The 24,982-nt window shown below is 35.3% G+C and overlaps 1 protein-coding gene across 1 annotated transcript in view; it reads right to left on the bottom strand.

Moving 5' to 3' along the window:
- LOC143342152 (lachesin) overlaps nt 1–24,152 on the bottom strand; it is a 248,704-nt gene extending 224,552 nt beyond the window's left edge. The window contains exon 1 of the mRNA XM_076765734.1: nt 24,066–24,152. Coding sequence (XP_076621849.1) covers nt 24,066–24,138 — 73 coding nt within the window. The 5' untranslated portion in view covers nt 24,139–24,152. The remainder of the gene's footprint in view (nt 1–24,065) is intronic.
- Between the last annotated feature and the right edge of the window lie 830 nt (nt 24,153–24,982).

Here is a 24,982-nt window from a genome sequence, read left to right as displayed (position 1 = left end):
TAATATCTAACGCTATAATTTATTTTTGCAATTTACTTACCTACCCTTTGGGAGTATAAAGTAAATTTTTCAATCATTTTTATTGACTTTTCATGTTTTTATTACGCCCACAGTAAATATGTGTTTAACCTCTTGCCATGCAATGACGTGTCTGAATCGTCACAAGTTCTTGATGTCAACTGTCACTCACTCGTCATCAAACCTTTTAATTTACAGTCATCACATTTTTACATTCACGAAGTATTCGTGAAAGAATTCTTTTTTTGTGCCCATTCCTTGTACGAACAAATTTAAACAAAATTAAATAGTATACGTTTGAAAAATTATTTGGAATTAAATCGTAAGTCAAGGGGTTAAACACTGGCGTAAATGATTGAACTCAAAAAGATTTAGCAAAATAACTAATTTATGTTGAAAATTGGCAAAATGGCAAAAGCTTCATTTTTCCGCAAATTTTTTAATAAAAGTCTATGATATACTCATTATAAAAATATAATTTTGGTACGAGCAAAAGCTATTAGTATGTGGAACAACGTGTAAAATTTTCAGTTAAGAAACTAACATTTCGAGAGAAACACATTTAAAGTCTACAAGATCATACTAATCAATCCCAGCTCCATATAGAATTCTTTTCAGAATGTTGGCACCCAGATGGCACAAACGCTAGAATTACGGCTTTTAAAAACAGCAGATGTCACAGTACTTGTCATATATCTCTCACAATTTAACAGTACATTCTTAAATATACAGGGTGTTCGGCCACCCCTGGGAAAAATTTTAATGGGAGATTCTAGAGGCCAAAATAAGATGAAAATCAAGAATACTAATTTGTTGATGGAGATTTCGTTAAAAAGTTATTAACGTTTAAAGTTCCGCCCGTACTAAATTTTTTTCTAGAAAGTGGGAAGGATTTCGGGGGTAGGTCTATTCATAAAAAATTATTTTTTTATTATATTGTAATTGACCTCCGCAACCGAAAATAATTTTTCCAGAACGATTTGAAATTTTTTAATTTTGTCGAAAAATTTCACACCTTCTCGAATTTTTTTCTCGAAAGTAGGTAGGATTTCAAGGATATGTCTACTCACCAAAAATGCTTATAATTGACCCGTGCAACAAAAAATAATTTTTCCAGAACGATTTGAAATTTTTGAATTTAATTGTTAATAACTTTTTAACGGAGTCTCCATCAACATATTGGTATTCTTGATTTTCATCTTATTTTGGCTTCTAGAATCCCCCATTAAAATTTTTCCCAGGCATGGTCGAACACTCTGTATATACTTTCAAAAAATGAAATAAAAAAAGAAATGATTTTTTGAAGTCTGACATCAGACTACCCCCTTAAGATCAACAATCATTTACTGCCCTGTAAATTTTTATTAAAAAAATATTTAATATTTTTTAAGTAATAGTTCGAAATGTAAGAACGAATTCAATGTTCATGAGAAAATATTACGACGATGCGTATAACAGGTTGTCTGAAACAACAGTCGTAAACAGCGATGAAATCAAAATACATCCTTCTAATGTCGCGAGTTACTAATGAGAAATGAATTATAAACTAACACGGAGAGTGTCTGAAAGTCTAATACCCAATTTCTCTTTATTTCTATTTTGTACATTCGATTCTAGATATATTTAATTTTTTTTAGACCTGGATTTTAAAACAGTTTCTGAAAACACTTATTTCTGATTAAATACGATGAGTATCTTTGTGTCAATTATTATCTGTACCAGTTCCGATACGGAATTCTAGAAGCTTTAATGAGTCAATCTTTTCTTGGTAAATGTAAACATCGACAATTAGAAAATACAAACTCTGCGATTAGTATGTTGTTTAAAGCAACATTCGTGATGACAGTGGTGAAATCAAAACACGCCCTAATTCTAGGGACGTCATGGGGCTTCCTATGTCGCGTGATACTAATGGGAAACAAATTACAAATGAATGATAAATTTCTCCCTCCGAATCGACCAACTTCGATCACAAAATAATCCTGTTTGAGTAAATATGACAAATGCATTGGGTTTATCGTTCGATATCCAGCACTATATATATAAGAAAATTTCCCCTCGAAATATCGAATATTTCGAACATCGAATTCTGACAGCTTCGATGCTTAAATCTTCTTTTGATAAATATCGATATCGAGCTTTTGAAATAGTACATATCGCTCAATCGCCTAATACAATTCTTTCGAATCTATAGATCTGTATATCGTGATCGAATGTAACGCCAGTGACGAAGAATTTTTTAATAACGAATGTTTCTCAAATTCCTTCTGTAATAGCTACAAAAATCTGCAACAAAAAATGAACGAATAAAACGCGGCACGTTGAAAAATTGCTCAAATAAAAGGTAATACATTTTGGTTATTCAAGCTGTCCTAAAATACACGGTGTAACCCGAACGTGGATGATTCATTTCGAAACAATCCATTGAAAATGTGGAATGGAATTATTTTTTTAGGATTTATTCGAATTCCCATCTTATCGATCGTGTGAACATCGATGGTTATTGTACAAAAATGATTAAGGTTAGTGCGCGCCAAAAATAATTCGAAATTTTCGTAAAAACGAGCAAAATATTTGAATTCGTAATCGATATCTATATTTTTAAACCTAGCTTTAAATATTCTTTGACATCCACTTTGTAACAAATGTTTAACACAATTATTTTTGTTATCTTATTAAAGTTTCCCAAAAGAGAGAAATCGATCAGTTAATTATTAGAAGATACAAACCAACAGTATAACTAACGTGAATATTCTTTGATATCCACTTTGTAACAAATTTTTAACACAATTATTCTTGTTTTCTTATTAAAGTTTCCCAAGAGAGAGAAATCAGTCAGTTAATTACTAGTAGATATACATCAACAGTATAACTAACGTGAATGGCTATTAATCGATCTAAAAAAACAGTTGTTTATCGGAATTGTTGTCCAGATAAGTATGTTGCCCATTTCCTGTACGGAGGCTATCACTCAGGGGTCAACGACGAGGAATCGGACGGTCGTTGTGGCTCTCACGGAAGACAAAGTATAATAAAAGGAACACGGATACGAGTTAGAAGGTCGTCGGTGGAATTCGCGTCGGAGAAATCGAAACATTGCCATAATTGATGGTACCGTGTGTCCCATTCAACCCCGTCGCGAGATCGTATCATTCAGTAGGTGTCTGGCTGCACTCTGGCGGCTAGGCACGCAGAGGGTTCACACACACACGCACCACACCACAGACAACCACGGAAACGTGGTTTAACAATTCCGTTTTTGCCCCGTGAAAACGACTCGCGTAACTGTTCGTTGAATTCGACTGAAATTGCAACTACGTAGAACGCGATAAACTTTCGGCTTCTGTACGGGATGCTTCTTAGTATGAAAAATATTATACTCTATACGATTTAGTAACTTTTAGATCCAAAACCGAAAACCGACAAAGACGTGTGCGGAATTGTAACTCCATTTCGTCTAGAAATATGATAATATTTCGTTCATAAAACGAGAAAGTTTAGTAACAAATACAAATATTTGACGTTTCAACACCTAAAGCTATAAAGTACCAAGTTAATAATTGGATAAAAATTCTTTTTAAAACCTAGATCTTGAAGCACATAGATAGCTCAAATTAAATCAAAAATTGTATCTATGGCGTTGAGTAGAAATTAAGAATTATTTAAGCAAATTTTGTACACGAGTTATCTCTTATTAGTCCCTAGGATAAATTGTTTGAACAGATAAATGATAGAATACAAACTACCGATAATACCGGGTTTGGATTATACAATTTTATTATTTAACCATTTTTTCACAAGCAATTTTTGTATGTAGAACACAGACTGCCCGATAATTGAGTATACAAGCGGCGAATGAAGATACTGTATGGAAAATTGAATAAAATTGTTTACGTACCACGCTTTGTTTTCGAGAAAATTGATTTTAAAAATTCGTGGGCCGCGCATACAACTGTGTGCAACCTAACGAACTTGTCTGACCATTAGTCTCCGTGTTCGTTTCTATTTGCACTGATATGTATAATATCGCACTATTATGTATACATGATATGTATAATATATAATTTTACTAATCTCTAACTAATGAGTACCGATTGAAATAAATAGTAGCAGCATCAAAGCCTCTGAATCCTTAATGCAAGTAGTAACAACGAATACTACTTGAATTTTCAACATCAATAATCTAGTCGCTTAAATTTAAAAAATTTAGAAGCACAAAGGGATGAACGATAAGAAATTATTAACAGTGATGTTTGTTGCTTGATATTACCAGAAAAAAATTTACCTTTCAATTGAAAAATAAGAAAAACACGGCTCGAAATTTGTTCAAGCGAGGATCCCGAATTTATCCGACTTTTCCGACGATTGTATATCAATTTCTCTGTATGCAGAGTTTTGGATTTGCGATAAGCAGTTCCGCTAATGTCTAACGTTTTCGCAATATCACGAAACCATATCGCCTGCAAAGATTTAATCACCGTAGACCGTCTATTTCTACGCTCGGGACGAGCGCAATATTCAAAGGCTTAATCATCCGTCTGGCAAAGCTAATATGTATCCTTGGGTTTATTATCCGTCATAAAATATCAAAGTGTAACGATTACACGACATACATTTCCACATACACCTGTAAGGAGCGATACCATCTAGAAAAAGAAGCATTCGACGATCGATGAAAAAAATTAATATGTTTACAGGAAATAAATAATGAATCTTTGTTAATAAGCAAGATTACAATTCATACAATGAAATAAACTACCTATTTATTACTTCGTCCATAAATCATTTTGATTATCAACAATTTATTTTTTATTTGAACGATATTTTACAATTTCCATGAATTATTTCGTTCACATCTAAACGTGGTTATTTAATACGAGGGGACAGAAGGTTCCCATCAATAACATGGATTTAAATTTAAATAGCATGTAGAAAGATGTTTCCAATTATTCGATAGACTTACACTGCCAGAATTAAATTCCCAGAAAATTACGATCTCGATATACAGTATTACATATTAGACAAACGATTGCGCTCGCGTGGAATTAATTCGAACGAAATTCAACAAAGTCGACCACGAACCAAGAGAGTAAAAGTTCGATATAAATATCGTACAAGTATTATATTACAATTAAAATTAAATACATTAAGCTTGAATAATTTTACGGTTGTTTTGGTTCCATATAAAGCACAATTTTTAGTTTAAAACAAATACAACCTAATCGTACGACCATGTATGTGTTACAGTGGACAGTTATTTCCAAAAAAAAGTTTGTCATCGATTATTTGCTAATTATTTAAATTTGTTTCCAATTATTCGATAGACTTACACTGCTAGAATTAAATTCCCAGAAAATTACTATCTCGATATACAGTATTACATATTAGACAAACGATTGCGCTCACGTGGAATTAATTCGAACGAAATTCAATCGAGTCGACCGCGAACCAAGAGAGTAAAAGTTCGATTGAATCAACTATGAAAGAAAGCGTCCGATTCGAGAGAAGGAACGACGATGTTATACATGAAAGTCCAGAAGAAAAAGTTGTCGGGTTTGAAATATGCTGTGTCCGTGAAAAGTCGGAGCGTCGTATGCTGTGCATCGATCGACTTTGAGGGGACCGTGGTATCGGTCTTCCGGTGAGAGAAGATTCGACATTGCTCGATCTGGGTGCCGTAAACGAAACTGAGATTGATAAGCCCACCGTTGAAACGAGACGGCGAGAGGTTGCGGGATTTTATCGGCGGTACGTTTAACTCATTAGCTTTGGAAGTTTAAGTATAGCCGTGACGCGCCTCGGTAACGAGCGGCTCGCTAGAGAAATTCATTTTAGGGGCGGGCTAATTGTTAATTACGCTTCAAGGCTAGTTTCGATGTTTCATGATAAACCCGGTGGAGCATATATATATATATATATATAGTATATATACTAGGAGTTTCCTCGTTGCATCGTCCGCGAGGACGAATTTCTGACTTGGCGGTAGTTTATCTGATTTTTCCCGTGAGAGAAGTTCGAAAGTTAAATGAAGGACTACGATTGGATAACACGAGATCACCTGCGCGTTCTATTAAGTCCTTCGAAATGAAAGCGCAAAACTGTTCCAGGGGATTGTAATTAATCGTAGAGTTTGCCACCAGGAAGATTAAGTCGAAAGTAATTGAAATATTTGCTGCATTTTAATTCCGGCACAATAGAAGTACCTTAGTGGAAAAGGGAGAAGACAACTGTTTTCTCTCGATGACACGATCGAATAATTATATAAAAATAGAAAAGGAAATATTTAAGCAAGCACGTATTCGTATGACATTAAAATTATATTTTCAGAATTTAAGTCGAAAGTAATTGAAATATTTCCTGCATTTTAATTCCGGCACAATAGAAGTCCCTTAGTGAAAAAGGGAAAAAACAATTGTTTTGTCTCGATGACATGATCGAATAATTATATAAAAATAGAAAAACAAATATTGAAGTGATCACGTATTCGTATCACGTTAAAATTATATTTTCAGCATCTAAATCGAAAGTAATTGAAATATTTCCCGCATTTTAATTCCGGCATAACGGAAGTGACTTAGTGAAAAAGGGAAAAAATAATTGTTTTGTCTCGATGACACGCTCGAATAATTATATGAAAATAGGAAAACAAATATTGAAGCAATCACGTATTCGTATGACGTTATAATTATATTTTCAGATTTAAAAAAAATGTTCGATATTGTATTTATTATGCAGTATATCTTTCCTTTTGTTTTGAATTCTCGAAACTTCTATCTCTTGACTTTACAAGGAATTTCTATATCCGATTACTGTAATTTAAAAAGAAAAATTCTGTTCGCTGTTGTTTGGAAATACAATATTCTATTTTCGCATTGCAATAATGGTACTTTTAATTCGAGAAGCCAATATCTAGTTACATATGAAAGTTTCGAGCGCTTTACAGCTTCCTTTATCACGTTATAAATTACGCAAACAATTTCGTCCTATCCCGTTCGAGTTCACATGATGCAAAACGAATTTCAGTTACCCGCGAAAGTGCATTATTGTTCCATGCATCCACTTTTGAACAGAAAGTTACTCAAATAAAAATATGGAAAGACCCGCTACCTTCGTCTGTTTTTAAATTCCACGCGTCGGACAGTAACCGTGATAATATTGCACCTTTGGAGCTTACGCGTTTGTTTAACTTCGAAATTATATTTAAATTCAAAACACTCTAAAGTCTCTTTGGACTAAATGACGTGTATTTTCTAGTTTGTACCCGGAAGAAGTCGTTAGCGTATCTGCTAAAAAGCGATTACCGATTCGTCTGACTGGATCAAAGTGCATTAAAGCGTGCGTTCGCTAGCAGCCGTGTTTGTCCACGCACGATTCCCTATCTCACGTAGAGAGATTTCGAGGCGCGAAGTGGTGAGAATTGCCGGTTTAGTGCCGATTGCGCGTGCAAACAGAAACGCGTCGACTGTCAGCGGCTCCCTGTTTGCGAATTAGGTGCAATCAAACGCAAAATCGCCCCGGCAAATATCACGCTATTTGGCAATCATAGACCACGGCTAATTATTCTCGCCTCGAACGTCTTGGCGATCGGTGAAAAATGTCGATGGAAACGGATCTCGAGAACGCGCGAGTGTTTCGTAACTTGGAATTCGAAAGGTGCCGCTATTTACAGGGATTTAATAGCTCAAACAAACCGCGTTTTTAATATAAATTTCAGGACACGATGAAAATTATAAAAATACAAAAGGGCGAAGAACAGCTACCCCCTGTACAAGAGCCACTTATTTTATTCATGGCTAAATAATTTTTTAATTAAAAATTGAAAAATGTTTAAAATAAAAATCTGAAAATTAATAAAAAATATTCGAAAATGTAATTTGACAAAATTTTTTCCGAACATTTTGAACCAATTTTCATGCCCCCGGAAGCAATATATTTAATTAAAATATTTTGCAATAGTTTTTATAATTAATTTATTATATTGGTTCCAGAGGTAAGAATAGTTTTTAAAATCATTTCGTAAAGCATCATCGATTATTTTTATTTTTTATTCTGTGGGGTTGAGCCATTTGGCTTGTGACATACCCATATGTCCCGTCTGATATAAGTGATAAGAATATGGTTCTTAAGTTGGATCAATGATTATTTGTGCGAAGCTTCATCAAGCTCTGCATCTGACAGCTCGCGATGTTCCCTTGTCAGATATTCACATCGAAGTTGTCACTGGACAAGTGTTTTAAAATAAACTGACTGACTTCTATAAAAGTGTGAAGTATGGATAAATTAATTTAGAGTGAAATCATAAAATATGAATGCTCGGGGAATAATTAATGATTAACGCTCCATTGCATATTACACTCTTCGGGGAACTCAATGAAATCATTTCTGTAAAATTCCCCCAGGAAATTTTACAAACTCGCGAATAATCTTGTTTCGCGGGTTTGTTTGCTTCTCACTACGTAAGAAATAGTTTCTATTTTTAAAGATAAAATAATTAATGCTTATTGTATCTTTTTTTCGAATTAAATTTACTTAGACAGAGATTTGTGAAAGGATTAAATAAATGAATAAACGCGATATTTCTTTGTCGCGGAATGATTATATAAAGATGTATCCATTTTTATATTTACCAAACCATAAATAAATAATTCTCGGAAAATCCATGTTACTCGAGCAGTAGCTTTTTCGATCAGATTTGTTAATAAAATAGCTTTCATGTTATTCGACGACTTTTGTTAACACTAGAAATACCGACAATTATAATGTATTTCTTTATATCAAAGAAATTAAAACGTTAAATTCTTGAAGAAATGCATAATGCAATGGGAAAATATTAATATTTCTATGTCGTGGAATAATTATATAAAGTTGTATCCATTTTTATATTTACCAAACTCTTTTCCTCGAATTAAATTTACTGTGATTTGTGGAAGGATTAAATAAATGGGTAAATGCGAACGTGATGATGCGGAAGTTGTGCAAAAAGGGGTTAAAAATCTATCTATTATTTCCCTCGGGGGAATGTTATAGCGAAGAATCCGCGGAATAGATTGACCTGACCGTATCAAAGTAACCCCATATTTCCGCCTAAACTAATTTACTTCGTTTGAAAGTGTCATTCTGCGGGAAAGAAGAGCACGTACCGCGCTTGTGATGTTCGTGCAAAAGAACAACGTCGACAGGTTAAAGGTAGTGGATAACAGAGAAGCAGCACGCGGCTACGGCAACCCTAATGAAATATGCACCCTCGCGTCGATCACGAATGACCGCCGTCTAATAACTCGGAATACGCGATAAATCAAACACCAGTCGCCGGTGTGTGTAATCAACGAATCAAATCGTCGACAGTCCGCTCGTTGGAATCGATGGCGCAATTCATTTAAACGCCTCATTCTCGACATTCAGCCACGTCATTGGAAGAATTGGAAAACCATGACGCGTGTACATCAATGTCACTTTACGAACAAGGTGTCACATTTGCGCGGTTGACAAGAGTTTTTATAGATGACACGACTCAAATAGACGGTCAAATTCTACTCCCACCGGGCGATAAAAATAAATTTATTATTCGTTGGTCTGTACAAACACGAATTTTTTCTACTCGTATAATTCGTTCTTCATAATCGTTTGGATTATCTGAAAGGCTATCTTTAGGGGAAAATTCTGCACTTGACATTCATATTAGTTTATATCTAAACTTTCGTTGCCATTATTGTATTTTTTAAGATCTCTCTAATATCTAGAATTATAATTTTAACTTCGTAGGTTTGCAACTATTCTACAGATTCCTCCATACGTATGAGCCGAAAAGTCGGATAAAAATAGCTTGTTTGAAGACTGACAATTAGTCGATACGTATTGATTATATCGACTGACATACATTTTAGTATTTTTCACTTACGATCTAGTTAACCGGTCGTTAAACTTGAAGCTAAAAATACTGCAATCATAGTATACGTTTCGTTAATACGAAAATTTGAAATTTGAACTTGGCTCAGTGAACACAATTTTAAGGAAAGATTATTTTGACGTTGATCATAAAACCGCATTTTGAGAGCGAAAAGATAAGTTTCTCCCACACCGTGAACATTACTCTGGGGCATTGTTTATGGCTCCTCGTAGGAAATGTGCACGTACGCACGGGCCAACTAATGGAAACTCTGGAGGAGCTCGGGCTCTCTATCAAGGAATCTTTCCTAAAAGACCGTGTCACGCCAAAAGTACACTTAGTTTGACACCATCAACTTACAGAGACACATCGCGAAACTGAAAATTTTCAAAAATTCCCTGCAATAAGAAAAACTGATAGTTCTTTGTCGTAGAATGATTATATAAAGATGTATCCATTTTTATATATACCAAACTGTGAATAAATAATTCTCGAAAAATCCATGTTACCCGAGTAGTAGCCTTTTCGATCAGATTTGTTGATAAAATAGCTTTCATATTATTCGACGACTTTTATTAACACTAAAACTATCGACAATTATAGTGTACTTCTTTATACCAGAGAAATTAAAACCAGAAGAAATGTAAAATGCAATGGAAATATTTATCCGTTCTTTTATAGAAAATCATGGTAAATTTTCAAAAATTCAGTCGTGTATAATTTTTACAATTTTCATTAGAAATTAATGAATCATTTTGACCAGTTCTAGTGTTAATAGAAAAAGAAATGAAATACAGTTAATGACAAAATTAAGTGGACAGATGATGAAAATGAAATATGAATATCAATGAAATTTAAGCTTTGTTTAACATTTATCTTTATACTATTTAGATTATTTAAATAACATTTAAAATAAATATTAACAATCGGTGTAAACCGAAATTAAGTTTAAATAAAAAATGAACCAATTTCAGAGAGACAGAAGAAAGTGGACACTCAGTTGATATATTATTGCGAGACAAGAAATGTATAGAAATATTATACGAGGGTCGTGTTTGCACACAGTACAAGAATAAGTACAAATTTGTCAGTACTTTTTCAGGCTTCATACAAATAAGATTAAGCGTCCACTTACTTTTGTCTCGCTGTAATTGTTTAATTTTTTGTTTAAACCTAATTTGGGTTTACACCGATCGTTAATATTTATTTTAATTGTTATTCAAATAATCTGTATACTATAGGGATAAATATCAAATAAAATTTAAACATGTAATTGCAATACTATTGGTTAAATTTCTTTGATATCCTTTTTCATCATTTGTCCATTTACTTTTGTCCCTGACTATATGCTCTCCTTAAAGAGCCTAGAGAACGTCGACGTAGTGTGACGAGATTACTTATATTATAGTATCGCTGGTTGAAAGTGCACCATTTCGAAGACAGATGAAAGAAAACGCCGGTCAGGACCGTTGGAAAAACGGGAGATTTAAATGTCACAAACACCAGGAGACGAATATAAGTACAAATGTAAATACACGGTCGTAAATCGTAAACACCGATGGGAAATCTCCCGGCTGAATAATGCATGGAACGCGTTCATCTGGATTATCCGTCGCACCTGTCTAATAAAAATATTCGCGAGAAGCCCAGTGGTCTTTTTAGTTCCATCGCGGATCGCTGGAATCGCGTAGCTCATCAGTCTCGTTCGTCGTCCGCTTCCCGATCCGAGGCGACTAAAAACGCGATGATCCGATAAAAACTGGCGACGCCATGGTAAATTGAACCGAATCGAAAGAGGGTAAAAAGAACACGGGTTTGCGGTAGGGGGATTCCCGTCTCCTTCGTTTGTTGTTCGTTCTAATTGAACTCGGCTTCCTCTTACGCGGGTTAGGCAAATTCGTAACTAATTCGGGTAATAAGGTTCGCGCAATTAGGGAGAAGCCAGAACGGTAGATTTACGGGGACGTCGAGCGACGCGCGATAATTCGGTGCTAAGTCATTAGCCTGGCCGTTTACACCGCAAGGTGTGCATAATAGCGCCGGCGTATCTCAGTGGCCCCTAATTCGCGAGCATCCAACGCTCGCCGTTGTTCCGGTTATCCTTTCAATTTTATGCTTATGCGTTCCACCCTTGGCTCCGTTCCGAACCTAATAACTCTGGGTCCTATTTCCTGAGAGATCTATGGAACTCGAATCCTCGAATCGAAACACTCGCTTGCAACTTGCCTTTGCAACGCGACCATTCTACCTAAATTAGCGTAAAGGTCCTTGAGGATCTCTAAAACGAGTTGATATTTAGCATTGTCGATTAGATTGTACGAAAATTAACATGACATAGAAACCAAGTATCAATTTAAATACCTAATATAGTATTAATATATTGCAATGAATTTGTGGTAATTTAGAGAGCAATGTTTACGATGCCTTCCCAGCTTGGCACCGGTTTCGATCGTAATAACTCTCGATCCTATTTCCTGAGAGATCTATGGAACTCGAACCCTCGAATCGAAACACTCGCTTGCAACTTGCCTTTGCAACGCAACCATTCTACCTAGATTAGCGTAAAGGTCCTTGAGGATCTCTAAAACGAGTTAATATTTAGCATTGTCCATTAGATTGTATGAAAATTAATATGGCACAGAGGCCAAGTATCAATTTTACACTTTGACTGCCACGTCACCCATATATGAGTGACAGAATTTACCATTAGGTTACTAGAAAAATTAATTTTCAAGTTAAGACGTTGAGAAAAATAAATTTGGATAGGATTTATGAATTTTAACAGCGTTACAAAAATAAGTACTGAAACAAATTTTGGGTTATGTAACTTACAATGGTCTAAAATCAACATTTTACTTTTGGAGAATATTATACGGTTTTGATTTAATAGTGAACGTGTTAAATACCTAATATAGTATTAATATAACAACGAATTTGTAGTAATTTAGGGAACAATGTTTACGATGCCTTGCCAGCTTGGCACCGGTTCCGATCGTAATAACTTTCGGTGCAATTTGCTGAGAAATCTGTGCAACCCGATTTAACCCCGAAATCGAAACACTTGGGGTTGTAACTTGCGTTTCCAACGCGACCGTTCCACCCCCGACTGCTGTATTGGGTTGTTGTAGCTACGACACTAAAACTGAAATACCACATTGAATACTTGAACGGGTTGTTAAAACTGTAATCAGATATCTCGTAAATACTTTAAAAATCAATATTTTGGGTAAACGTATAAAATGTTTATTCCGATATCTTCAATTTGAACCAAAGTTCATTCGATGTCTGCCAAAGGAAGGTGGTAGAAATATTCTGCCAACGAAAAATTTTATCGGGATATGATTCTATGTGTCCTAGAGAATATAAACTACACAATTATTTATCCAGGAAGCGATGGAAATGTTATTAACAATAAACGTAAACTTTGAAATATTGCTGTCCGTAATAAAAATACTTTGATATTTTCTTGTTTGCAAGGTAATTTATCAGTAAAATAATGATTTTAAATAATAGAAGGTAAATTCTTCATAATTTAGTGTCAAGTACATTAATAATTTTAAAATTATGGTTACGTAAGAGTAAGAATCGTCAACCCATGCACCAACATTACGTTCGCAATAATTTCATATATTATTATATAATATATTTTACACGTTATTATTATATATATCAAAATGTGTATAATTTTATATATTTTAAAATCAAATAGTATTACCTTTTAGTCAAACATTTAAACATTGCTCTTTATTGCAATAAAGCATAATGTTGGTGCATGGGTTGACAATTCTTACTTTTATGTAACCATAATTTTATTATACAGGGTGTTCGGCCACCACTGGGAAAAATTTTAATGAGGGATTCTAGAGGCCAAAATAAGACGAAAATCAAGAATACCAATTTGTTGATGAAGGCTTCGTTAAACAGTTATTAACGCTTAAAGTTTCACCCGTACTGAATTTTTTTCTCGAAAGTGGATAGGATTTCGGGGGTATGTCTATTCACCAAAAATGATTGTAATTGACCCCCACAAACGAAAATAATTTTTTCAGAACGATTTGAAATTTTTTTTTTTCGTCGAAAAATTTAGGCACCTACCCCCTGTCGATTTTTCTTAAAAATTCGTTTTTGATTTTTAGTATTTTTATTTGACGCCCTACAGAAAAGTTGTCCAATACTTTTTTGTAGGTACCCATGAGCTCTACTTCAGGAAAAAGTTTCATTGAAATATATTCACAATTGTAGGAGTTATGGCTGTTTGAAAATTGGACCATTTTTATGGGGTATTTCTCATTTTGCGGGGTCAAGGACTAACTTTTCGAATATTTTTGCGATTTGTACATATTCTCCATCAAAATACGCGTAGTTTGCTTTTTTAAACATTAAAATCGTCCAATCCGTTCAGAAGTTATGACGTTTTAAAGATTCGCATGAAAATTCGGGCAGACATTTCTGGCCAGAAATTAGATTTTCGGTAAGGAATTTTTTTCTCGAAACTGAGTAGGATTTCGGGGATATGTCTATTGACCAAAAATGATTGTAATTGACCCCCACAAACGAAAATAATTTTTTCAGAACGATTTGAAATTTTTTTTTTTCGTCGAAAAATTGCAGCATCTACCCGATTTTTTTTCTCGTAAGTGGATAGGATTTCGGGGGTATGTCTATTCACCAAAAATGATTGTAATTGACCCCCGTAACCGAAAATAATTTTTCCAAAACGATTTGAAATTTTTGAATTTAATTGTTAATAACTTTTTAACGAAGCCTCCATCAACAAATTGGTATTCTTCATTTTCGTCTTATTTTGGCCTCTAGAATCCTCTATTAAAATTTTTCCCAGGGGTGGCCGAACACCCTGTATATAGAATAATATACGTCATTCGAACACTGCTAAGTATTCTGTGTACATATTATTAGTACTCAGATATACTCATAATATATTCTAGTTTAAATTATAATTGATTATGACTATGATTATGATGACATTATTATTATGTTTAAATAACAAAATTATTTTAACATATTTCGAATATATTTTGACATAAATTGATACATATTTGACATATTACACTTGCATATTTTGACACATTAAATATCCACAATTTAATTATTACATAAAAATAAAAATGGATTAGAAAGTACTATTGGACATATGTGTGGATGTAGAGTTGGTGAACAGGTTCTTGGTTACTGTTCTCACGTAACAGTAATCTTATGGTTTTCTGAATATGCTCGACACGAAACCATGTCAAACTTGCCTGCTGAATTTCTAAATAACTATTTTAATGATGGATCATCCTTAGAACAAGAAAATATCGAAATACATTAACTGAGTAAGCATTACGGAGAATACTTTCCGCTTATGTTTAATAATTTCCCCATCACTTCCCGGATAAATAATTATACAGGGTATTTCTGTACACACTTCAGCAGTGTATTCTACAAGTAAAAGTAAAACTAAAGTGTTATATAACAAAAAATTCATAAATGCTTTGTTAAGAAGTTATGACAAAAATACGAAATGTGATGCTTTTTCATTTACTAAACAAACAAATTTACTAAAATTTTGTTTAAAGAGAGCAACTTTTGCTACTTAACTTTACTAGTTGAGACACAAAAGAATATTTTTAACGTAGAATTATGTGGATAACTTAAACATTTCTTTATCAGAGTTTAGTTTCTATCATTTACCTTGAATGCTGAAGTATTCTTTCTTCGATGATAACTATTTGTTATAATACAATTTTGAACTATTGTTCCAGTTTATGTTCACTAAATTGCAAAGAGACTAACGATATCGAATGCTTGCAAAAGATTGATTTTATTTTATAATAAATGACTTTTCTTATTTTAATATTCTGAATCCCAACCGAGTTTCATACTTCATATTTTTGTTATAATTTCTTAACAAAGCATTTATGGCTATTTTGTTATACAGAGTGTTCGGCCACCCCTGGGAAAAATTTTAATGGAAGATTCTACAGGCCAAAAAAAGACGAAAATCAATAATACTGATTTGTTGATTGAGGCTTCGTTAAAAAGTTATAGAAACATTTCCGGTCACACAGTATATTTTCGATAAAGAATTTTTTTATCGAAAGTACGTAGGATATCGAGGGTATGTGTATTCACCAAAAATGATTGCAATTGACCCCCGCAACCGGAAATAATTTTTCCATAACGGTTTGAAATTTTTAAATTTAATTTTTTACTAACGTTTTAAGGAAGCCTCAATCAACAAATTTATATTCTTGATTTTCGTCTTACTCTGACATCTAGAATCTCCCATTAAAATTTTTCCCAGGGGTGCCCGAATACCCTGTGTAACATTTTAGCTTAGTGTTACTTGTAAAACACACTGCTAAACTGTGTACGGAAAAATGTGAAACACCCTGTATATTTCATATTCTTTAGCACAGTCCAAAATCGGACCATTTCTATCACACTCCTTTAATGCTTGAAGCTATTTTCTATTTGAAAACGACCGACTATAAATTGTTAATATTCTAATATCTGACCCGATGGTGTCGATGATCGGAATTTGCTATTTAAATGGCGGCTGGCACGTGCATCCTGCCTCCCTCTCTTTTCGATGGACGTAGAAATAATCGTTCCAGCGCGAATAAACGAGGGATCTCCAGCACGATCTACGAAGTGTCCCGTCAGACGACTAAAGAACCTATTTCCACCCGACCGGCCGAGAAAGAGAGAGTAATTATTATCACGCGAAAGGATAAGGAGAGTTCGTTGGACTAACTTCCGCCGTGATAATTTATACTTGCCACGGGTTCGTGCGGCGAGGGGAGCAAGGAAGGGTTCACGGGGGTGGGCGACGCGAAAGGGTAAGGAAAGAAAGAGCGCAGGTGGCACAATGCCGACTTCGCGCGTTTCCATTTGAATGTACCTTGCCGCGATTCTAAGCTCATCCTTCTCGTGGAAGGCACGTAATGAACTGGAGATGGCGATTACACAATAAACCGAACCATTGGACTGCGGGTTAGCGCTGTCCAGGAGCCCACAAAGACATAATAGTCGTTCGTGTTGTGGTTTATATCGGATCGTCTGGATAGTTCGTGAGGATTTTCAATAGCCATTCGAAATTGTACGAACAGTCCGACAACATAGAAAGAGTTGTTTGCGATCAATTGAATGGCGATTTGCACAGTTATGAAGATGGAAGATAAGAACGTGCTATTTACGATCCTTCTTGACTTGTTCTTAAAGCCACTCTTTTTAATTTCTAATTCATTCTGATCTAAATATAGAATTGAAGAAGACATCGACTCCTTTCTTATTCATATCTTCGAGCAGTATACTACGCGGTAGAATATGTAAATGTATATTCTTTATTGCAGAATGTTCTGTCGAAAGTTTACTACTCGACCATGTCAATAAGGATCTTTGTAATTTTTATTTTTGTGGTTTTGAACAACTCGTATTTAACGAACCTTTAATCGATCTAGTTTATTTGTTGATTTAGTACGTCCTCGTTAACGTATTCGATGACCTTTTAATTAGTGCACCCGAGTGTACTCGAGTGCGGGCAATATTATTCTAGATACTCGTATCAAAGAAAGCTCCACGAATAGGAACTTCTTCTTTATTTATATTTTCTACATTTTACAATTGTACGAACAGTCTGATAACGTAGAAAGAGTTGTTTGCGATCAATTGAATGGCGATTTGCACAGTTATGAAGATGGAAGATAAGAACGTGCTATTTACGATCCTTCTTGACTTGTTCTTAAAGCCACTCTTTTTAATTTCTAATTCATTCTGATCTAAATATAGAATTGAAGAAGACATCGACTCCTTTCTTATTCATATCTTCGAGCAGTATACTTCGCGGAAGAATATGTAAATGTATATTCTTTATTGCAGAATGTTCTGTCGAAAGTTTACTACTCGACCATGTCAATAAGGATCTTTGTAATTTTTATTTTTGTGGTTTTGAACAACTCGTATTTAACGAACCTTTAATCGATCTAGTTTATTTGTTGATTTAGTACGTCCTCGTTAACGTATTCGATGACCTTTTAATTAGTGCACCCGAGTGTACTCGAGTGCGGGCAATATTATTCTAGATACTCGTATCAAAGAAAGCTCCACGAATAGGAACTTCTTCTTTATTTATATTTTCTACATTTTACAATTGTACGAACAGTCTGATAACGTAGAAAGAGTTATTTGCGATCAATTGAATGGCGATTTGCACAGTTATGAAGATGGAAGATAAGAACGTGCTATTTACGAACCTTCTTGACTTGTTCTTAAAGCCACTCTTTTTAATTTCTAATTCATTCTGATCTAAATATAGAATTGAAGAAGACATCGACTCTTTTCTTATTCATATCTTCGAGCAGTATACTTCGCGGAAGAATATGTAAATGTATATTCTTTATTGCAGAATGTTCTGTCGAAAGATTACTACTCGACGATGTCAATAAGAATCTTCGTAATTTTTATTTTTGTGGTTCTGAACAACTCGTATTTAACGAACCCTTAATCGATCTAATTTATTTGCTGATTTAGTACGTCCTCGTTAACGTATTTGATGACCTTTTAATTAGTGCACTCGAGTGTACTTGAGTGTGGACAATATTATTCTAGATACTCGTATCAAAGAAAGCTCCACGAATAGAAACTTATTCTTTATTTATATTTTGTACGTTTTACAATAATTCAGCGCGGAAGCATTTCCTACCAATTAGCAATGTGAAAATTAAAAACATTAGCTCGTATAATACTCTAAAACCAGAATCTATGAAATTATAATTTGTACAAGCAAAGTTTGCTAAGTTTTGCTTGGGAGTCCACCAAAAATAGGTGAACGAAACATCGATAAAATTTAGTAACTTTTACGATCGCTTTTATTTTCGAAATTTCAAATCCTCTAAATGGTTGTCGAAAGTATCTGGAATCTGATTGCTTTACGCCGAAACGACAGCTTTGAATTTAGAACCGATGAATGACCCACATAGACAATTCTTCATAATTCTTTGGTTCGATCGCGACTGATTAACCGAGTCCAGGACGGGATGTTCCAACGTGAAAGACCAAGGTTCTGGCAAACTCTTCGCCACTAATGACGACCGAATTAAGACACTCGTCAGTAATCGCCCGCGCAATGTAGAATTTAAAAGAGGTACTCAAAACCCCGAAAACCACGTTTTGCGAACATTTAACGATGCTTGGTTAACCAAATTCGTACGACGTACAGATTTAACATGATTTCGGCGAAAGGAAGTCAAAGATCGCGAGTGACCTGCGGGCCAGTGATTCGCATCAGACACGACTCCTGCGTTTCAGTCATCCGGAGACTATTTTGGGGAAATACGAAACGATTACTGGTCCTCCCGGAAAGACGAGACACAGTAAAGTTAGTCTAAAAATATTGGGAAACGTCAAATTAACAAATTCTTATATGAGACTCCAAATATGTCTATAAAAGAGTCTCGTATATTTTAGTAATAATTAATATTTCATTGAATTCAGTCACCAGTCCTTTTTATACGTAATTATTATATCTAATTTTTTTTAATTGTATTCAAAGCAAATATCATAATTATAAAACGCAATTTTCACGCATGAAATCATTATTTTCCATGTTTAATGAAGTATTTTGTATTTTTATTATTATACATTATAATAAATATCAATTTTGTGGAAACAATACTTTGGTACTCAAAAAATGAAAACTTTTATTTATTGGTCGACTTGCTAGCACGATGGTTATTAAACCAGATTCATTGTATTAATTTTCTACTCCTGAAGATACACAAATGGATTAAAACAGCATTGCATACAAAAGTGAAAACCTATATATTTGTTGGTCAATTGACTTCCCAAACAGATGTTCGTCGTTGGCATTGCGAATTTTAAACCACGTTCAATATGTTAATTTTCTCCTGCTAATGATACGCGAGTGGATTGAAATCACAACGTTGCGTAGAAAAGTGAAAACCCTTGTTCGTGGTCGACTGACTTCCCAAACAATTGTTAATCGTTGGTACAGTGAATTTTGAACCAGGTTAATTATGCATTCTATTAAAACAACGTTGCATCGAAAAGCGAAAACTCATGTTTGTTAATCCACTGTACAAACAATTCTTCATTGCTGATACATTGAGTCCAGAGCAAGTTCTACAAGAACTTTTACGCGAGCCAACATGGCGTCTATCGAAAGAAATTGAACTGATAAGGGATATTGTCCGAAGTCTTCGCTTCCTAAAACGGAGAAAAATTAAAGTGACGCTGTTTATAGTATCCTGAAGGTACAATCTTATTATTTCGGGAGTAAGTAGCTCCCAGCATCAAAAGAAACGCAGTAATAGTAGCCAGGAATAGTTCCGGCCGATCCAATTGTGTACAGGAGACATAAGATACCTCGAGGAGTGGAATAACTTGTTTTGCAGTGAACTTTCCGTGTCTTCGAGTCTCAAAACTTTTGGAACGACTTATGTTGAACAGTAGTCAAACGTTATGGTAGGGATAATCTTTGAGTGGCCTTGGAAGCCAGTCGATTCTGATCCTACTGTAGGCGCTCTTTTGCGAGTGTAACACTTTAGGAATATCCTTTTATTCCGCCTCTATTGCTTTTACATTTTTTTTGTCTTATTCGAAACAGAAGTTCATACACATGAACTCACACTATCAAATCGTTTAATAATTCTTCTCTGACTTTGAATTTCAGTTTCCAATCAACAAATCAGATTGAAAATCTTTCATTGAAATATATTGAATTTTCTCTCAAATTTCGTTTCGATACATTTTTCTGAAAGGTGGAGGTACGAAAATCAGTAGGAATAATCAAATTTTATAAATTCCATCGAAAACATAAATACTCGATCCAGGAAAGAAAAGAATTTGTGTATTGACTTAAAATTGTTCGGATAGGTAAAAGAGAAACACAATAAAAACGATCTACCGATGTTAAGGGACAAATGGAAAGTTACATTTTTCGTATTAAACATAAAATGTATGTTTCATGAGAGTTTTATTATTTGTTTAAATATCCAACCCCAGTCCCTTTTACATTCTACAGAGTTCTGTTTGCAACACAGAATTTGATATCTTTTCAGAAAAAGCAGACATTATGCTAACCAGCAGTGTTCATTAAATTCAACAACTTCCCTGCGAGTATGACTTACAGTATTATAATTTCTGAGATTAGACAACACTGAGGTACAATTTCATTTTTCAAAATAAAATTGTTTCGAATTATGAGATAAACTTCCAAACCCTGTACTGATTTATAGTATAAATGTTTGTTAAAATTGGTAGTATACAGTACCAGCAGTGTTCACTAAATTCAACAACTTCCTTACGAGTATGACTTACAGTATTATAATTTCTGAGATTAGACAACACTGCAGTACAATTTCATTTTTCAAAATAAAATTGTTTCAAATCATGAGATAAACTTCTTAACCCTGTACTGATTTATAGTATAAATGTTTGTTAAAATTGATAGTTTACGGTAGATACATACTTCATCGATCCTCCATGTTTGATTCACCCCGAATATCTTCGATCGACGCACAACCGAACTTCAGAATATCAATCCTTTCGTTAGTTGGCATAAATAACATTGCGATAAATTATTTGTAATTCATATGTGTATGGTAAACTGTTTCTCAAACGTCACAAGCTTTTCGTTCCCTACTTTCCAACGACTCTTAATCATTTTCACGGTATATCGCATTTCTGCATTCCATTAAGATACAAGATTAGCTATTTCGAATACTTCCTCGAATAACACCGTAGGTACGATTCTAACAACGCTGGATCGCTTACAAAAATAACTTTATCGTTCGTTCGGTTATCAAACTTAACATCTACAAGGCGCTATGTTAAACATTCGGTAAAAATATCCGTGCGTCCAACACAGCCGTGTTTCTTTCAGTTTAAATATTTCATTCATTCTTTCTCCTTGTCCAAGATACGCGATCGCTAATTCTTTCGCGTAGCGTAATTTATGAAACATTCCCCGACCCGGGTTTCCCGCGCGATCAAAAAGTCGATCGCCGAAAATGGTAAACGAGGGATAGTTTTGCGAACGATACAATCGCCCTGGATCGATGGGGGACTAAATTTACAACACAATTCCGCGACGTCGACGTCGTGCGCGAGTCCAGACTAACGCGGATTTTATGCAACTATATACGAAGCAGTGAAACGGGGGTGGCGATTAAAGAGATCGAGCAGACTGATAAGATTTCGATCGCCTCTCTCGAGAGAGTTCTATCACGCGTACAACGAACGAGCGTTTCACTTTTTCGCGAGAAATGGCATAAACGGTAAAACACCCTCGAACGGAAGAGTACGCGATTTTATTTCTCCACTTTTCTGCGAGCATGGATTTTGTTTACATGGTTTTTGCACCGATTCAAAGCAAATTACTAATGTATAATGCGCTAGAAATATAGAAAGAAGTGTCACTAATTGATAATATTCAAAAATAAGGGATTTTAATGACCATCGAAACTAATTTAAGGTTTCGATCTCCTCTTTCGGTCCTCGTCGAAGATTAAAATCGATGGCAGATACAAAGTGTAACCCGATGATGTAATAGAAAAATAAAAACATTTTTATACCATGACACTTTATGTCTAATATCAATTTTAGTCCCTGACGAGAAGCCAGGGAAAACTGTCAAAATATTGTTTCAGAATAATTTTGTTTCTGAAAAAAGAATGGAAAAAATGACACACGAAAACGTAATTTTCAGAGACTCGATGTCTAGTGCAAGATGGAACTGGTACTGAATACGGACCGGGAAGAAAAGAAGAAAATATAAATCACGTGCAACGAAATTTTCAGAGATAGACAATCTCTTGCTTGAGACGAACTTAACAAAATAAGAAAAGAAAAGAGGAAGCAATCAGAATGAAAAACTGTATCCAACAGGTCTGGTGCAAAGTATGCATCGCGAAGAAAAGAAGAAAAGAAGAAATCGCACGCAACGACGAAATTTAAGGGGGAAATGTTGCAAATTTGCAGAAGAAACAATGTCTTGGGTCAAAAAGAAGAAACGAATTGATGTCAAGTTTCACAATCATAAGGCTACTCACTCGTCATCGAGTCTTATAAATTAAAATCAACACATTTTTACATTTATGAAGTATTCATAAAACAAATCTATTCTTTTTCCTTATAAGAACAGATTTAAACAAAATTAAATTAATATGGAATGTACACCACAAAATAGGAAAGAAATTAGACGGAACAGAAGTGCTCACGTGCCACGAAGAAAAGAAGAAACTCAATGCCTCGCTCGAAGCAAACGCGTTCGGGGGTTTAATGTTCCATAATTACCATCGTGGCACCATTAAAGATTGAATAGTTGATGAAGTTAGAAATTAGTAATTAAGGAACGATGGTAGTAAGTAGTGTAGCGAGATGAGCCACGGAAGTTGGAGAATTAGTAAACAGGAAGGGACAAGTTGGCAGCGTGCCTACTAAGAGCTCGTTGGTGCGAAACCAAAGATTAAGAGGATGCAAAAGTACTTGAGTACGCCAAATCGTGCAACAACGACGAAGGATCTCACGCACAGTATTTTCTCCGACCACTCGACGCGATTCTATTGGCAAATATCCTACGAGCGAGTCGTTATCCGGCCGAATGCAGCGTTATCACTGTTTTATACAAAGCGTGTATATAAGATTTCACGTCTGGTGACGGTAACTGGCACCTTATCTTCCTGCCTTTATTTCTCTACTCGGAGCAAACTTTACTACCAGTCTAATCAGCGGTCAGTTTACGATCGTCGCATTGAGATTCCTCGCAAGACAATTCTAGCGAGAAATGACGAAACGCTGACGCGACTCATCCGTTCGCGCGGAACTGCGCTTCTCGCGGACGCGTAAACTTTACCGCACGCTTCAAACTCCACAATTACACTGGATATAAACCACCAGCAACGGTTGCAGGCGATCACAGTTTGCCGTCGTCTTCCGTGCAACAACCCCCGACGAATCGTTTGCTCGATATAGTCGAAGCAACGATAAAACGGTTCTCGGGGAATCCTCTTTCCGAGAAACTGGTCGGATTTTGGCTAACCGCGCGATCGATCTGCGACACCGATCGTGGATCGAAATAAAAATTGACGGCGCTAATTTCACTGAATAATCCAGTTAATCGAATGATTGCTCGATTTACCTGCTGTCGGATCGTTCAGCGCGGACGCCCATGTCACGATGCAGAAAACCGAGATCGCGAGAACTGGGAGCATATTGCTACGTGAACGACGCGGCTACGTCAACTGAGTGGCGGACGCCGGTCGTCCCGACGCTTTGCCGCCAACCAGACGACGCCTGCGCTCGAACCGTACGCGAACAGCCAAAGAAAATATCGCGAAATATCTGTTTACAATTGTTCCAGCGACGTGGCACGCGGACACAAGTGCCTCTTCGCGCTGCCGGGAGGGAAAACCGAGTTCCCGTGGCAGTTACTTTCATACTAATTACATTACGTAGTAATTACTTTAACGATTTCCTCTCTCTCTCCCCCTCTCTCTCGGTGTGTCTTCCGTCCTCCTACGTTCTGACTCGCTGAAGTCTTAAAAGATGGTTAATTACGTCGGAGTAGAAATAGTTTAATTGAATGTTGCAGACGAGACGATCTACGAGCGCGTCGCGCGCATCAAAGCATATTCAAGTAGCGTGATAATGCATTTTGTAGAAAGACTCTCGTTTCGACAGCCGACACGATAGAACGTGTTTACTTCTAGCTCGTACCGATGACGTGTGCTGTAAATACGTGTAACAACAGTGGTGGTACCATAATACCGCTACTTTAAACCTCGACTCGTGTACACGTACACTATACAGGGTGCTCAGTCACCCCTGGGAAAAATTTTAATGGAAGATTCTAAAGGCCAAAATAAGACAAAAATCAAGAATACCAATTTGTTGATTCAGGCTTCGTTAAAAAGTTATTAACGTTTAAAGTTCCGCTTGTAGAACGTTAATCTGCGAACAGCTGCGTGCAAGCGATAGTATTAACATCCAATGTAATTTTTCGGTCCATTTCTATGGAGCTCTAGAACTAATTATCATGAGAATCATTAAAATCCT

This window comes from Colletes latitarsis, chromosome 5 (genome assembly GCF_051014445.1).
Source record: "Colletes latitarsis isolate SP2378_abdomen chromosome 5, iyColLati1, whole genome shotgun sequence".
Lineage (NCBI taxonomy): Eukaryota > Metazoa > Arthropoda > Insecta > Hymenoptera > Colletidae > Colletes > Colletes latitarsis.
This window is presented reverse-complemented; position numbering and strand designations above follow the sequence as displayed.